This window comes from Kryptolebias marmoratus, linkage group LG22 (assembly GCF_001649575.2).
Source record: "Kryptolebias marmoratus isolate JLee-2015 linkage group LG22, ASM164957v2, whole genome shotgun sequence".
NCBI classification, from domain to species: domain Eukaryota; kingdom Metazoa; phylum Chordata; class Actinopteri; order Cyprinodontiformes; family Rivulidae; genus Kryptolebias; species Kryptolebias marmoratus.
Genome location: NC_051451.1, coordinates 17,777,818 through 17,795,795, shown reverse-complemented (window position 1 = coordinate 17,795,795; position 17,978 = coordinate 17,777,818). Strand labels below are relative to the sequence as shown.

Genomic DNA, 17,978 nt, shown 5'->3' with positions numbered 1-17,978 from the left:
AACTAAACATGGATAGTAATAAAGATGCAAAAAGTTTAGTTTCCCGTTCTGAGGCTGAAGGTGAGGTTAACTGTCAACAATTCAGATCTTCAAAAGCAGCGTTCAGTGATCAAATATTAAACAGTTTTTACAAATGTTTCACCAAGACTGATTTAGTGTGACTGCAAAGTTATGTGTCTTAAAGAAAGAAAAAACTCACATCCTATTTATGTAATCAAAAAAATAGCACAGTATGAGAAAAGGTGAAGATGTGTTTAAGCTCAGAAAATTCACCACAAACGTTTCTAAAAAACTACTTTTTCTATACCACGTGCTGCAGATGGAAGATTCTCTGACAGATTTTCAGGAAAACTGAATTCTAACATGCACAGCGAGGAAAACAGATAAAGAAAAGACTCCCACTACATTTCTAAAAAAAAAAAAAAAAAAAGAAAAAAATGAAGCATCAGAACACACAGATGAGATGGGCACAGACTGCAGAGAAAAAAGACAGTGATGAGATAAAAAACAAAAATAAGAAGAAAAGAAAAAGGGAGACGGAGGTGGAGGAGGGAGTGACATCACTGCGGCATCATGGGTGTGAGCAGCGAACTCAGTCATCACCTGGAGTCATACTGAGGGAGCGGGGAGGAGAAGCTGCAAAAAAAAACAAATGGAGACAACGCAGGAGGCAACCCCCCCCCCCAGAACCTAGTTTTAGTATCAGTTTCACAAGCATCGTTGGGATCTGTGATGACTACTGAAGATGAAAGAGGACTAAAAACTATGAGTGACAACATTAAAGGAGGTGAAGAAGACAAAATGACAGTCACAGCTACACACGCAGACAACCTTAGAAGAAATAGTGAGTCAAAAATAGAACCGTATAACCAAAATTAGACATGTCAGATCCCAGCTATTTATGTCTAAATAATACAAAACTCTCAGCTCATTTTTGTGCAAACACAGCACATATTTCAAGCACACCGTAGCATTTTATGATGTCATATATTCAAAGTGTGTGCATGATATTTTCTGTTTATCCAAATGAGCTCACACAGAGCCGTTTGAGTAATGTTTGTTTGAGTAATGATTAAAACAGCAAAATGCCTGCTAACATAGAAGGACTTCTGGACCATATCTCTTGACTTGCGGTATAACACAAGAGCTTTAGCAGACGAGCAGTGCATTTTATTTTTATTCGTTTTTGGTGAGTATTGTAACATCTACAGCAGCCGCCCTGCACCCTGTCTGCATCAGTGCTGCAGGGGGTGCTGAATATTGACTTTTTTTTTGACTTTTTACAAAAAAAAAAAACCAACACAAAAGCTTTATGCAGTAGTTTTACAGATGTGCATCCTCCATATCTTGCTCTAAGTGTGTGCATGCTGGTAAATATATCCTGGCAGCTAGGATGAGGTGCTCTTACCCAGAGTGAATGGGGCTAGACACGTTGTTGTGGCTGTGGTCCATCATGTCCGGAGTCCAGCTGTAGCGCCGCATACACTCCGAGCTGTAGTCTCTGGTCACAGCAAGGTGCTGAGTGAAGGATACAAGAATACAAGTAAAGAGAAAAGGATTGAAAGATAAAACAATGAGGACAAAGGTGAAGGAGAAGTCAATGACCCTACACTATTGTCATGCATCATATGGAATATTTAAAGCTTCTGTTTCATTTATCAACACTGTTCAAGGTCTCTTGACTACCAAATTACAGCAGCATGCAGTAGATATGGACAAAAAAATATAACAATCATAATGAAGAAAAAAAAGACTGAAACAAGTGAGCTTTCATACAAGATCAAGAATGTGGATAATGGATCATGTGCACTGACAAGAGAATAGGAAATCACCAGCCAATACAGACAAAAGTAAAAGGAAGTGTGGGAATTATGTAGACTCAAAACTAAAAAAAATAACTATAAACAAAAACTCAATGAAATGAAAAACTGAGCCACGCTGATACTGATTTTAAATTAAACAGACCAACAAAGAAGTTCAGCATCTCAACAGTAATACCTTACTGAGTGGGTCCACCAAGTAGGAAATGTCTTTACAGACACTCTGAAGCTTAGTGGAGATGAAAAGCAGGTTTAGAGGTTGCAATCTGGACAATGTGTGATCCAGGAAATTTATTTACAACAGTTTGGTTTGATGAAGATTGTCCACCAATTAGCATACAATTTTTCCTCCTAAAAAATGAGATTACTGTCTATGTTTGAGGTATAGGGTACATATAATCTTATGTGATGCTCTTTCGTATTAAAAATATTTAGGTATGTTTAGGTCTGTCCAGAGGTACAAAACTGCATATTTCCAAGAGGCAACAACTGGGGGCCCCTAAAGTTGTTAGGTATGAATAAACTCTGTCAAGGTGCTCTGTGCTCCCTCTTAATATTTTGACAGAAGCATGCAAAAGATCAACGGTGTTTCTGTTTGAGCAAGCATAAAACTATCCTGCTCCCTGCTTTAATCTAACCAGCTGGAGTTGGGATTAGCCCACTGGAGGAAAAACAGAGAACACCAAAGGTTTTGAAGAAAATCAGACATTCACCAGAGATTCTTAAGCAAAAGACATTTAGGCTTGCAGTGAGACAAAGATACCAAAGAAGGAAATAGTTTAACATGAGCTTACAGAAAGATAAAATATTGAGTGACAAAAAGAAAGAAAAGCTGAGGAGAATAAGTTGTATCTTACCGTGTCCTTCGTGGGGGCCAGAATTTCCTCAATCATCATACTGTCTCGGGCAAAGGAGCTCCGGTTGAGCGTGTTGGACCTATCCGAACTGAATGAGCGGAGGCTACACGTTACCATGCAACCCAGCGTCACGGGCAACAACAAGTGACAGGTGGGGGGACATGGCACAAAACAAAAAGCAAAAGACTCATTACTACATGCAACCTCCAGGGAACCAGAATTCACTTACTGGACAGAGAGTCCGAAAGTCAGAAGGAAGACAGAGAGGCGGAAGAGCTCGCAGTTAAATAAGGACAAGATACTGCAGCAGTTTATTCAGAGATGGAAATGAGAGTGAGGTCAGTCTGTTTGCCTTTATAGATAGAGGAGAAACGGGAGAAAAGAAGTTGACAGACGAAAGAAAACAGTTGGAAGTATTTCTCGAGGAAGGTGTGGTGGGTGTGCACCAGAAACACGAACATAACTAAACTAACCACGTCTAAATGATGAAATATGAGAGATTAGTGGACGAAACTTCTATGCGCCTGACTGACAATTGAGAGTAACAAGTTTACAGGTTTGTGCAAACAGCAAAGGCAACAAGATTACCACAACTCAACTGTTAAATCTGGTTTAAGCTCAAAGATTAGCTGACCTGTTTCAAATCCAGAAAAGGAAAGCTCGTGTTTTCTATCTGCCTTGCTGCAGTCTTGTTTTATTGCTGCGTGCAGTAATGTGTGCCTATTTTTGCAGCATCAATGCTGTGCTGTATATCCCTTTGAGCTTGATTTGAAAGAAATGTTTTTTCCTTTTTTGCCACACAGATTTGAAGAGTTCAGAAGGCAAGAGACATTTTGTGCTTTAGGTGGATTTTCTTTAATATCGTACATAACAAAAGCTGTTTTGTTGTTGTGTGTTTGTGCATCACGAGCAACTTAGAAAATGGTTGAATATCCAGAGACAAGGCTAAATTCGGTGTCGTACTGTGTATACTTGTATGCGTGCATTGATGCGCCACGTACGTAAAAATGGGGAGGATGAGAGGGAGAAGTGGAGGGGGGAGAAATTGCAGAGCTCAGCGGGTTTGAGTGGGGACACGATTCAGCACAGAGAGAAGCCCTTTATTCAGCAGAGCCTGCCTACACCATCGAAGTAACCAAGCAACTCTGTACAGACTGAATGGACTCGCTGGCAGGGCAGCACCACGCTAATCCCCCCCCCCGACACATACACACCCCAACACCCCCCACCCTGTTCTCACCCTGTTTGTTCTTCACAGCTTCTTCCTCTTTCTCATTCTGTACATCCTCTTCTCCCTCAACATCTCTCTCCCCCTGTGTTTCCGTCCTTCATTCTCACTTTCTGCAAAGATCCATTTTCCACATGGTTCGGTTTTCTCTTCATCAAATCATTTCAATGCTCAGTCGTATTTTCTCCACACTGAGCAGTTTTCTCCCCGGTCTACTCAAGTGAGGATATTTCACTGGTTTACACCGACTATATTTGACTTTTTCTTCATCTGGATATTTTCCTCCTAGCACATCTTTCACTGCCACCTTTCGTCCTCGTTCCATAACACTCCATTCATTTTACTGGGAAAAACCCAGCATGTCTTACTGTAAATTATAGTTCTCTTTTTCCCCCGCTTTAACATCTGACTACTCAGTACTGCGCAAAACTCTCAAGTCATCCATCATTTCTTTATAATTTGTTTCAGCAATTTTTTAAAAACCCTAAAAAAAAACCACTCAAGTACTTAGAAGTGGTTTAAAACTTTTGCACATTACTGTACAGATTAATGTTCCAGTGGTTTTTAATCTCCTCGTGGGCGTGGACGTGCAAAGGCAAGCGTTGACAGTTGAGTCGTTGTGTGTTCATGGAAGTGCTGCACGTGAGCGTCACTCAGCGAAAGTTTAACATCGGGCTTTTGAATTTTCCATCTCTGCAAACCGCTGCCTAATCCCAAATAATTCCGGGAGCTGTGCATTTTCTGATTTTTTTTAAACACACCTGGCAGAGAGGATAAGTGGGGAGGATTATCATACGATGACGTGTTTGATCCCTGGAAGTTGCACTTGGTGACACTCCAAACTCAAAGTGCCCCACAGGAACAAAAGGGAAAGAAAAAAAAAGGTACACAAAACACATCTAATTTATAATGTCAGACAAAGCTGACTTTTTTTTTTTTACAACATTGTCAAAAGATACATTAATTTTTTTAACTGCTGATATGATGAATTTGTTACATGATGAGAAATGAAATGATCTCGAAACACAACGTACCAGCGATAATGTGACGAACGTTACCACAGAGAAACAGCAACACTTGTTGACACCTATGTGCAATAAATGATGTGTGGTTTTGGGTGGAGGTTTTACACGGGTAGTGCTGGGTGTTAGATCGGGGGTAACAAGGAAGGGACACGATTCACAGCTTATGTTTCCTACTACTACTACTACTTAGCACTACTCTTTTCTTACCTGATTCTAGGGCTAGAATGAGGGAGCGGAGTAAAAAACAAGGAGAAGAACAAAATAGAAGAGTGAAAAGCAAAGCATTTTGAAAACATTCAAGCATGACATGGCTTTTTTCCCCCACACATTTTTTTTTTGTACAAATCCATATGATACTGATGCCGTGGTTTTGCATGATTGCACTACAACTCAGCAGAATTTTTACATGAGTGTGTGTTTGTGTGTATATGAAGCCCGATAAAAGCAAACCATGCAATGTGGATGTCATAAAACAGAAAGGTAAGGGAAAGTAAAGAGCCTGCTCAGCATCATACATCAACTCAGTGAGTTATTTCATACATTTCACAACATTTGCTTTCCTGAAAAGTAAAATGTAAGTTTTTCAACTGTATTCAATTGCAGATTGATAAAAGTGTATTTTGTAACAGAACAATACAGGAATACTTTATACTAAAATACTACAAGCAAGCCCAGGTAGTAACTCTAGACACTATTAAATGTAAAGCTACAGTAAGTCCAACAAATATTTCTGCTGTCTTTATATTATCCTACACTGTTCAGAGTGGTGTTTTTTTTAATAGTTTTTGTACCACAAACTGCAAACAGCAATGAAAAGTACCAACTCTTTCCAGTCTTTTCCTTCAAAAACAAATGTGTTTACATGGAATCTCTCCATCTCTTTCGGTGTTTCCCTTGTTTGTTGAACTCTGCTGATGTTAGCAGCTTCCTGTCACAGTGGGTCTTGTTTTTTTTTTTCTCTCTCTTTTTATCAATACACCCATCACAGCTCATCTGCCATCTGTCTCTGTGGCCACAATACAACTCTGATGTGTTTTCACCACGGCCTGCCAAGTTTCCACAACACACTTTTGTCTACTTTAAAAGTGTAGTTTTCTGTCTGCGCAACTTAGACCTCCTGTGTTACACTGCAAAGCAGCTGTAGTTTTTTTTTTTTTTTTTTTTGCCTGAATGAGGTCACACAAAACGCTGAATCATTTCGTCAGCTTGAATCACTCAGTGGCAACTTTCCAGTTACTTTTTTTCTGGCGACTTCGAACACATCTGTGCCTTTTTTTTGTTTGTGTATCTGCACAAATCTGTTTCAGACCACGCTTAGGCCACACCAGAACTGTGCAAAAAAATACTGGACGGAGCATGAAGAAAGTATCAACAATGTAAACTAATCCAGTCGAGGTGCTTGAGTTTAAGGTGACAGGTGCCTACCTGGCTGAGCGAGCACCTATGCTGAAACCTTGGTAGCCCTCCTGTGGAAGAGAGTCGTCCCCCAGCTCCTTGAGGTCCTGAGGCCGCAGGTATTTGTCAGTGTCACCGGTCATCGCATCCTCACCTGGGGGGGAGGGAAGAAATCACAACATCCTCCTGTTAACTTCAAAAGCCAATCCAGGTAAGGCAGGCAATGCGGCACCTCATCGAAGAACAGGCCCATGAATGCATCAGTCTCCTGATTTGATTCCAGGCCACTGAACAATAACCAACAGATTTCTATTAAAGCTAAACATCACTGCAGAAACCCACTGGAACTTGTCTCCTGATGTATTCATCTGCACTCAGTGCAGCTGTGCTGGATGTCAAACAGTGACAGGAGGAAAACAAAGAGCCAATCAGAGGCAGCAGTAAAGGAACTTTGCGGTAAATCTGAAGAGAAACGCAGCTCCTTCCACAGCACTCAAACAGAGACCACAGCAGAGCCCGAGCTCAGTCGATAGAAAAAAAAAAACAAAAAAAAGGATGCGCAGGAAAGTTGAGAAGCGCAGCGCACCTCGATCGGCGGAGCGGTGGACGATGACGCGCCGGTCAATGAAGCCGCCGGAGCAGCTGTAGTGCTTCCCCTTCTCCCTCATGTCCGGCTCTGTCCTGCCTGCAACACTCTGCTCCTTCACCGCAGCCCCTCCTCCTGCCTTCTACACTGCCGCACTCCGATCAGCGACGACCGGCGTCAAGGTGGACGACACGGACCGCAAGCGCTTCCGGTGTCAAATTTCACAATAAAAGCCGAACCGAGCGCTAATGTTTAATGCCAGGGGTGTCCTGTCTTGTTCCTAGAGGGCCACTCTCCTGCATATTTGAGATGTTTCTCTGCTTTAACTCTTCTGATTTGAATGAATCAATGATTAGCAGGCTTACAGAACTTGAAGACCTGCTGAAGAGCAGAGAAACAACTAAAACATAGAGGATAGAGGCCCTGCAATTGTTACCCCTGATCTTTAGTCTAGGTGTTTCTATTTATAAAAAACTGTGGTATATATTTTATAAAGTTTGAGTAATTTTAATGCATATTTAAATCTAATTTTCAGATGTTTTAAGTTCGCACAAAAGAAGGAAAATTAAGCCTGCTGATTCCCTTTTTTTTGCCTGATGCTTAAATCGCCAAACTTCCTGTGTTTACCCCCCATGTCGGACTTGACACAACTAGAAGGCAGCCCTCTCTCAAGCCGATATAATAATGTACTACTGTTGCATTCAAGTTGAAATAAATAACCCTCCTGATGTGGCCCAGTTTAAGATGAAACTTCTTTTGTTTTCTTTATGCGTCTTAGCGCATAAACAATACATAAAAACGTTCCCAGAAACAAAAAGGAGGAGTCACAGAAAACTAAAGACAAGTCAATTATCTGAAATTACCACTATAACGTCATTACCCATCGGCCTATTTCACTTTTTTACCCCCTCTCATTTAGTTGTTGCTTCTTTGGACCCACGGGCTGCTTCTTTTGCTGCTCAGACAACTAACCTTTTTCCGACGCAGCCATGTTGATCCCTCTGCTTATATTTCCCGAGAGCTTTCCGTTTCTCCCAGAAAGGCCGACACAAAAAAGCCCCGAACAAAAGCAAAAAAATCCGGAGAGGACCTAAAATAGCCCAGTGTGGCCCATTCAGTGCGTATGGCGCTGATGGAAAAAGTTGTCCTCTCTTCATTCACCTCAGGCACCTCAAAGCCGCTCCAACCGAGTTGCGCGTTTTTGCAGCCGGCGCCCGCATCCGCGTCCCTTTTTCTTTCCGCACAAATAAAATAATCACTGAAATCCAACTCCCTTTGAAGGATCTCTTTGCTGCAAAACTTGCCAGAAGTCAACACCGTCGGGGTTAATTCTTATGCGCGGGCGGCTCAGCGAAAGCTCATCCCGTTGGATTGAAAAGAGAGGGAGATGAAAAAAAAAGTCTCCGTGCGTCCCTGCAACAAGCACAAGCTGTTGAAGAGCGTCACTGGATGGGTTTAAGGGTTCTGGGGTAGAGCGCAGTCAGCTGACAGGACGTTTGAACAAATGCTTGGGAATCTTACTGGAGGAAGCAAATTGGGGAGAAGAGAGGAAAAAAAAAGCTCTCAGCAAACACTCCTCTGCACATTCTTCCTCAACAGCTGAAGCCAGCAAGGGAGTTGGGCTGCAAGTGAAACTTGGGTGGCACCGTTAATACTGACATCACACAGCATAGCCTACATCATTTTGGCGTTCTTGAAAAATCAAACAGCTGTGTTTAGTGGTGTCTGCATGTTGCACAATGACGCTAAACCTGCACAAGAACGAGCTGTACGGGGGAACAAAAAACAAAGAGCCCGGCGGCGTCAGCGGCTCCTTTGGCGCACACTTTTGGAGATGCTCTGACAGCAGAGCGCAAGAAAGATTTAGTGTAAACACTGGCATGAGACTGAAGGCGAGCTGCAAACACACGGCAGCCAGAGAACACGCTTACTTGTTCCAGTCTCTCCAACCTGCAGCCTAATAGGATTTGATTCCCTTATATAGGATTAAGAGAGAGTTGCGGAAAGTCTACTTTCTCTAACACCTTTAAATATACTCATACTCGAGCACAGAGTAAAAATATCCTGTGAAGTCTGAGAACGGCTGGCCCTGAATGCAACTAAAACCAGTCTGTTCCTGCTTGTATGACACTACCAAGGCCACTCTGTACAACTTCACAGCTGGTGAATCATGTACACCAGTATAAACAGTTTATGTAAAGTACACAACGCTATGGATTATCTTATTTATGATTTTGACTCTGGTGATGATAACACACAATGCTTATCGTGAGGATTTTCGACTCAGAACCAACTCATTCACCATCACCTGATATGTGTGTTCAGAGCAGCTGTATCACCTGACATAGAAACCCCACACCCCCCTTCAACCATTCCCCAAGAAACGGACCATGAACAAGCTCATCAATTTTACAAGCATGTTGCCTCTGTGGTTCCAAAACAAACTGCAGTGGACTGAAGTGGGCAGCTTAAACCAATGTGATTTGTAGCATAAACTTGGCTCAGCGGAGCAAGAGGAGTTATTTTGCGGCTAAATAGGCCACTTATAATGTTGCACAGTTTGTTGAGGTTTTACATTCTGCCAGCGGAATGGTAAAAAGAGTTCAGATCACCTTGTTTCCATATTTTCACATGTGTTTGACAGAATACATTTTATGAGGAGAATCAGCATGGAACTTGTGGTTGCAATATATATATATATATATATATATATATATATATATATATATATATATATAAAGAAAAGCATCTTAAACTTTTCTCTATATCTTTGAGTTTTTTGTGAAAATGAACACCAGCAGCATCAGGTTAGAAACAAACAAACAAACAAACAAACAAACAAACAAAACCCACCCTGATAGGTTCAAAGATCAAATGAACATAAAATAGCTTAGATTTTATTTTCTGCTAAGAAAAAAAAAAAAAAAAAAAAAAAAGGTATATTTCCAATGTCCGATTCTCCTCCTCAATGGGAATGAGCTTCATCACACAAGCAGGGTTAACAGTATAAGTGCAGAACGACCACATCACTCAGCTGGAGGGCCAAATAAGAGTTTGGGGCAGGTAAGAAAACAGCAAAATTAAATATGTAGCACAGCAACAACAAAAAAAAAAAAAAACTGAAGCAAACAAACAACAAAAAGCAGATTCGAACACATTGCAAATACCTTCATCAACAACTGAAAAAGACTCTTCCCTGAGAATTTCTGGCACATTTGCCCGGACTGTGTGATTTGGATAAAGTTAAACATGCAAATGTTAAAAATCCCACCATGCAGGAAAAGGAAAAAAAGTGCAATAAACTGATTGTAATTAATAACATCAAGTGAAACAGTCATCTGGAATTATCCATTGTTTGAATTTAGTAATTAAAAATGAGAAAATGAACATGTTTTTAAAACAGTCACCATACCTTCATCGTCTGACATGTCGAGGAACTCATTCATGGTCTCCGGGACATTGATTTTGTGTTTTTCTGATGAACTCTGCAAGAACAAGAAGTTATTTTTTTATTTTTTTAAAGAAGACAGACTGCAGCTCTAAGCTACCTATAAAGTTGAGCAGGTACTGTATCTGTAATGACAGGATTTGCATTCACAATAAAACAAAAAATTTGCAATTATTTCTATCAAAGATGTGACAGTTGTCTAATGTCACAGCAAGAAGCAATGAAACTTTACGCATGAAGATGAGCGATGATCCCTCAGGCTGCAGGTTGGGATTTATGAGCTAAAACCACGGCAGAGATCTCTGCACCAGAAAGGAAATGACCTTGATCTTTTACTACCTCTCTGATGCTGATCACACTGGATCCTGAGAGAGTTAGTTTTTTTTTTCTCTCCTTTCACTGCTTACTCATCCTGCTCTCTGTCTTTCCCCCTCACCTCTCTTCCTCCTTACTTACAAGCATTTTCATAAGATCACTGTTAGCGACTTCAGCTAAATTAGGAGAAATCTTAATCTCCAATTTAAGCCTTCTCTCTGTTTCTTAATAGGGACGACTTCACACATGTGACACAGCGTGACTGACCGACTTGCCAGCTGAGCTGCTGCTTTTGTACGCTCACTGAACTACACAGTGAGCTGCTGTCTGACTGGCTGGGTTTAAAAGTGGGAAAAGAGTCAGCTACACAATTTGGCTAATTGGAGTTGCTAAGTAAATTATACTTCAAGGGTTCAAGGGTTTATATATGTTTTCTAAAACACACACACACACACACACACATATATATATATATATATATATATATATATATATATATATATATATATTTGCAAACAAAGTTCTTATGCCTACAATAATAAAACCTAATTTTCTACAAAAGCTTTACCATGACATTTACAAAACCTTACAATATGTTAAACATGTTACTGTTTTCCTGAGTTTGGTCTCACACTTATGGCCTGGGTTCTAGCCCTCAATCTTTTGTTTGTTTGTTAAAGAAATTGCGAATGTCTGGCAACTTGATAAACTCTGTATGTATTTGAAAGCATTTAATAAAAAAGCCTCTGAAAAGAAGACCATGTCTCACCATGGCAGGAAGGTTTTCATCAGTCATGGGCCTCAGAGTGTCCACCACAGAGATGTACCCGAGGCGACCGGCGATGGACAGGGCAGTGTTCCCATTCTAACCAGTGAAACACACACACACTATTCACCCTTTCTGTTTCAGCTCTGATTAAAAGTATGTATCTGCGCCATGTGGGATCGAGCGCCTACCGCCGTGAGGTCGTTGACTGAGGCTCCGTGCTGAAGCAGCAGGTTGATGATGTGAGTGTGGCCCTGCTGAGCTGCTTGGTGTAGAGGAGTGTACCCATTCTAGACACACACAATCACAATTAGTTCCAGAAACGAACACAACTCGAAGAGATACTTATAGAACGCTGTGCGTATTTATGAGTCTACCTTGGTTCTGGTGTTGACTTTGGCGTGGTTTTGCAGCAGAAAGTTCGCCATCTTCCCGTTGCCGTAGTGACAAGCCACATGCAGCGGAGTGTAACCCATCTGCAAGAAGGAGACGGGAGATGGAAGAAGAAGAGGCACAGACATGAAAAGGCCAGAAGATGAAAAGAAAAGGGAGAGTTGTTTTTTCCTGCTCTCTAGAGGCTTCATTTTGTTACATAATAGCTTCCCACAGAACATGCTGATTATAGTTAAAATACATTCTAGAGAGGATAGAAAAACTACCGTCCAGTTTAACAAATTGTTCTCAAGGAAACCTAGTTTGCTCCTCAGAAGGCTATTTTTGTCTCTTTAAAGAACATAAAAACTGTTTCATATTTCATGTCCTTGTTGAGTTCTGCGTATAAGAGCATAACAGTAAACACACAGCGAGTGACTAATAAATATTTGCTGTCCTGTCAGCACAAATCCACGTCAGATAACCTTCAGCTGCTGCAGATCAGTCTCCAGTTCGGAGAATGAGAATGACTCTACGTTACAACACGAGTGACAATAAAGACATTATAGAAATTTAAAAAAATTAAAATAAGGACAATTGTATTGCCTCAAAATTTTGAGAGTACAAAAATAGAAAATACAAAGACAATAATAATAGAAGATACAGAAAGCAGTTTAATTACAAAACCCAGATTAAATACATGTATCTTGCCTTTTGTGTGTGAAATTTGAGGACTCTTACCTTTGTTTGTGGGTTGACGTCGGCCCCTTGGTTGAGAAGGACTTCTGCAACATTGACCTTGTCTTCCTGAGCTGCTAAGTGCAGAGGTGTAAGTCCGCTCTGTACATGAAGAAAATGCACACACAGCATGAGGAAACAGAGCAAACAAATATACATTCAATCCAAAAAAATGGAAGATTTGAAGAGTTTATTAAAAAAACAAAACTGTTTTGTGAGTGAAAATCTGAAAAATTTGAGTTAATATTCCTAAAAAAACATGTTCATTAAGTAACAAGGTCTGCAAGCTTTGGAAATCACTTGTTTATTTGAGTGCAGTCCATAAAAAACCCAAAAAAACAAAGAAGGGCGTTCATCACCTTATTGCACACATTGACGTTAGCGTTCTTGGCCAGCAGCAGTGACACCAGGTCCACGCTGCCCTCCTGCGCTGCCAGGTGAATGGGACTGATGCCCTGCCGCGTCACTGCGTTGGTGTCAGCGCCGTACTCCAGCAGCGTGGTCCCGATGTCCATTTGGTTCTTTTTGGCAGCAATATGGAGAGGCGTGTAGCCGTTCTGAGACAAGAAAGGGAGATTCAGAGGTGAGATAAAGTTCCTTTAAGGATGTAACGGCTGGTGCTTCATTTTATCTAAATCATTGGGTTTCAGAATTATCTTTGTAGGTTTGTGCTCAATGTAACAAAAACAGGTATGCGGTTTATGGGATGTTTTCCTCTATAATGTTTTAATCCCATTCCGAATTAAAATGGCATTATTTCAAACATTATAGATCCAAGTAAAAAAGGTTGTCAGTTTTTGGACATCAACAAATATTGAAATGATAGATGCAAAGAACAAAACAGTTATTTCAGCTGTAAAGGAGGCAGGCACTGAAAGGATAAAAAAAAAACACTCAATAAAACAGATATATGACCCCAAATCAAAACGTTTTACTTCTAAACGTTAATAATTTCATCATGACAATAAATTTAGAACACAGCACTTGAGGGAACTTTACTTATTATCTGTCAAAGTAAACGTCAGCTTTATTTTACAAGAATCACTAATCTTCAAGGAGTTTCCAACACCTTAGGCAGACAGTTTGTCTGAAGACGTAAACACGAGCAAAACCCATGAATAGACCTGAGAAAGAACAGCCACCAGTCAAGTTTTATGTACTTTGGCTATGATGCCAAAAGTCTGGAGACCAACATTAGAGACGGTAGAAAATTTATTTTCATTGTTGCACAGAAGAGCTTTATGCAAATCGCTCTGCAGTCTCAACAATCCACAGAGGAGAGGGGAGATTTCAGCTTGAATGAGGCAGAGTAAAACACGAGGCAAGCGTGCAGAAGGGAGGCGTCACATCCTGCATGCTTATATAAAGTTGTTGCCACAGTTTTTGCTGCGAGCTCCAAAAAATACAGAAATGAAGACAATGTTAAGTTGCTGTATTTTATAAATCAAAGGGACATTTTCTGCTTCTTTTGGTTTTCTGTTTATGTTTATTCTGTGATAATCTACAGCCTGCATTTGGGTGAAAATATCTCTTAACAGCTCTTAAAAGTACACACACAGACCAACTCTTTTTCAAAACCTCACTAACTTTAGAACCAAAACAAAGCAATTTATAGGAGCTGCACGAAGGAAAGATTAAGAGCGTGGAAGGGAAGCAGGTAAAGAGCAAGAGTAATTAGAGACGGATACAGATTAAGGAGGAGAGAGCTACGAGGGGGGTAGACAGGGAACAAAGATAAATTAGCTTCCTAAATTTTAGTCTCTGCTTGTAGGAGGTTTCTTAATCTCGCAAGAAAAAAGAAATCTGCCGAAAGTTCAGAAAAAGTTTAATTAATGGTGCTGGCCCACTTCGGAGTAAAGACAATGGTGAAGAACTCACAATGAAATGGAAAGAAATGGATGCACATAGGAACTGCACACCTACACACATGAAGAGTGTTAATGATCTGAGAAGGCATGGAAGGTTTGGTGACGTCATTTTAAGATGAATGTCTATGACTGTGTGCGGATACCTTGGCGGCAGAGTGTGGAGAAGCTCCCTGATCCAGCAGCAGCAGCGCCACTCTCTGATTATCGTAGTGAGCGGCTACATGCAGTGGAGTTAGCCCACTCTAAAACACACCCACACACACACGCGCACAGATGCAGAAAAACACATCCACGCAAACAGGGCATGCAGCACAGCAAGTTAGAATTCAGTCAACACACAAACATGCTGAGAAGTAAAATGAAAGAATGTTAAGAGGTGGACGAAGATGAACATTAAACTGATGGAAGATTGTCCTGCACACGATCCAGAGCAGCAACTTTGGGCAAAAAACATTTGAATATGCTAGAAGAGGACAGGAAAATGTAATGAGAGCATAAATAAAATGTGAGTTTATCACAATTTCTCTTGTCATTAGAATAATAAACAGTAATTGTGCAACCCTATATACCATTTAAAAAAGTGTATGAATAGGACAGCAGTACAACAGTTGCATGTTTACCAGTCACATTTGCTTTTGAGTTATAAAAATCTAGACTTAGCAAAGGCTAAAAATTGTAGGTTTAGCAAAAAGATTGGTAATTAGTGAAAACTTCAATTATGAATAGTCTAAGCAATGATTATATTAGTATATTTTTATTGTTTTTTTATATTTTGGCTTATAGTTGCTCAAACTCTTTGTGGTATTTGTTATTAATACAAAATTAATTGAATTTGTGTGTTTGCAGCAGCAGATGTAGCCTTATGTTGTTATTGTTTTGACTCACTTTGCTCCTTTAAATGATTGATTTAAAAATATATCAACACCCAACATAAGGATGATTAATGAAATACAATGTTTGCTCATTCTCACATATATTGTTTTTGTTTCACAATACAGCTGTAATGAAAATTCCATCTGTTAATTTTGTTTCGAGACTGTTTTTGGTACAATGACCTTTTAAAAGTTGCATCTTGTGACGTATGCAATGGTATCAAACACACAGATTAGCTTCGTGAACAAAAACACGATCGATATACAGACTGTCACTCAAACAGTCAGACTTTACGCTATAAAACCTTGATCCATATCAAATAAGTTTCATCTTTATGTGCATGATACTTCCTGCTTTACAGTAAAGTCTGAAACTCAGAACAGAGCAGGTGTCAGCCCTCGAGTCAATTCGCACACATGCAGCACTGAGGTGGAGCAGAGATGCCCAATATATCATTCATGCACGCTCACTGCAATGTGCAAAACAGCCACAATCCAGGATGTTTAATATCAATTAAAGCAAATGAACTTAAACACATCACTCAACAGATTGCATGCTGCTTTACAGAAAATGAGAATCATACATTTCTTTTTTAACCTGTCCACACACAAGCCAGATATAATAATTTATTTATGTTTAATAGTACCTAAATACCATCAGATTATCTTGTACTGAACAGGAAGTTTGTTGAGGTGAGCAAATATGTGAACACCAAATTGAATGAAAAAAAGTTTAATTGCTAAACTGTGCAATTTAATATAAAAAACAGGTACTTGGATATCATTGTAACAGTTTTGAAAGGCATCAGGGCTAATTTGTTTGACAATCAAAACCATAAATTTCTGTATAATGAGAGTAAAGACAAAAAGCTGTGCTGTTAGTTCATTGACTTTAGCATGGATTGATAGAAGGATTTTATATCAACAGGATTCAGTCAGTGAGTAAACTAGATACATGAAACTAAGTAGTTTTTTTTTTTACCCCAAATCCCTTCAGCGTAGTCGTCACAGCAAAAACTTTGCACTCTACTTTTTTTTATCTTTGTTCCCTTCTCACTAAAAAAACCTTCACTCTTTCAGTCATTAAACTACAATAAGTACCCGATGTAGCTTTGTTTTTGACAGCAGGACGGATTTTAGCGTGACACCAGCTCTATTATCATACCTGACTGTCATTATGTTAAATGCTTTCAGGTGGTGGCACAGGCCTGTGCCAGTAGGCCTGTGCTCGGAAAACTGTGTCAACATGTGTGTGTGTGTGTGTGTGTGTGTGTGTGTGTGNGGGGGGGGGGGGGGGGGGGGGGGGGTGTTTGTTTGTGTATTCGGGGAGTAAAGGTAAAACTGCCAGCAAGAATTTTCCAAGACGGAAAACATCTGCTGTCTGTATAAGTTTTGTATTTTTATTATTATATATTTATACTGAATATATAAGGCTAAGACTGAGGCTCCAATCTTGAAAAAACTTGCAGAAATAAATTTATAAAGTTTAATCTCAAAGTATTTTTTTCTGCTGCTGTGAAAACTCGTGTGCCGTGCCCCTTTCTTCACTGAAAACACACGTTTTTTTTGTCCAGCGGCTGAACATCTGGAACCAGTACCATTCTTAAATGTTGGCAAAAACTATGGCTGCCTCCCTAAAAAAACCTTTTGCAACTGAGTTTGCTTTTAATAATAAATAAATAAACAAAGAAGTATTAAAAAAAACAAAACAAAACAAACAAACTCACCTTCCCAGCAGCATCAGGTGGGGCTTTCTTCTGCAGGAGCAAACTGGCCACCTCCATCTTGCCGTACTTTGCCGCCACATGCAGCGGCGTGAACCCTTTCTGTTGAACACAGAACAAGACACATCAAAACAATAGAAGACAGAGAGCACATTAAAAATATAACACTTCTTTTTATTTTTTTAGATTATTTTAGATCAGCCTTAGTGACATATTTAATCAGGTTATTATGTAAATTTACATTTACAAGTGTCTGCAGCTTTGCAGTCCACCATAAAAATTGCAATAGCTAATCAAAAACACTTATTTTACCCAAATTAATGTATGTATATATTACTGGAGCATTGGGAATCTAGTTGTAACATCAAATATTATGATCCCCTCAGAAATCAAGCCAAAGATTCAAATGGCTGCTGTGCAGTATGTTCATCTTGGCCTCCCCCCTTGTGTGTATGTGAAGATATTTAAAGACATTTTGTCATATTTCCCAGAGGAATGTAAGACTCCCACAGATTCCCATTTGCTCTTGAAACACATGACCTCATTTTTGTAACTGCCTACAGTCAGCATTCACATGACCTCTACGGTGACGGATTGTTTTAAAATCAAGGTTAGTTTAAATCTCCTTCAGTGTATCCAATATTAGGTCGGCTTCAGAAATTCAACAAATATTTCCGTTTATGATGCCCGTTTCCCAATTCCCCTTTCCTCAACCTGCGGTGACATTAATTTGACGCGTGGCAGACTAACGTCCCAAAAGATGTGGTGTGTAAATGTGTTAGAGCGCACCATGGGGTTTGCCCATCATTAATCTGCTCCGTTGACAAAAGTGACCTTTGAAAAACCCCTCCAGCTTTATATCTCACACTTGCACAAACCGATTTAATAAATCCTTCTCTGTATCTTCTTCTTTTTCTTTTTTTTTTTTTTAAACCACGATCTTTGCAATTACTCAGATGTGCAA

General features: G+C 39.9%; 1 protein-coding gene across 26 annotated transcripts in view; it reads right to left on the bottom strand.

The window, feature by feature from the left end:
* LOC108243499 (ankyrin-3) overlaps positions 1 to 17,978 on the bottom strand; it is a 110,513-nt gene that overhangs the window by 25,023 nt on the left and 67,512 nt on the right. For 14 of the 26 annotated variants that reach the window (XM_037973510.1, XM_037973517.1, XM_037973504.1 and 11 more), the window contains 13 exons: positions 17,018 to 17,116; positions 14,562 to 14,660; positions 12,910 to 13,107; positions 12,554 to 12,652; positions 11,818 to 11,916; positions 11,632 to 11,730; positions 11,444 to 11,539; positions 10,324 to 10,396; positions 6,356 to 6,479; positions 2,678 to 2,780; positions 1,999 to 2,049; positions 1,409 to 1,518; positions 604 to 636 (listed from right to left, as the gene is read on the bottom strand). In XM_037973510.1, coding sequence (XP_037829438.1) covers positions 604 to 636; positions 1,409 to 1,518; positions 1,999 to 2,049; positions 2,678 to 2,780; positions 6,356 to 6,479; positions 10,324 to 10,396; positions 11,444 to 11,539; positions 11,632 to 11,730; positions 11,818 to 11,916; positions 12,554 to 12,652; positions 12,910 to 13,107; positions 14,562 to 14,660; positions 17,018 to 17,116 — 1,283 coding nt within the window. Of the gene's footprint in view, positions 1 to 603; positions 637 to 1,408; positions 1,519 to 1,998; positions 2,050 to 2,677; positions 2,781 to 5,137; positions 5,150 to 6,355; positions 6,480 to 6,911; positions 7,061 to 10,323; positions 10,397 to 11,443; positions 11,540 to 11,631; positions 11,731 to 11,817; positions 11,917 to 12,553; positions 12,653 to 12,909; positions 13,108 to 14,561; positions 14,661 to 17,017; positions 17,117 to 17,978 lie in introns of those variants that run through there. The other 12 variants (XM_037973507.1, XM_037973525.1, XM_037973514.1 and 9 more) reach the window with 10 other exon arrangements.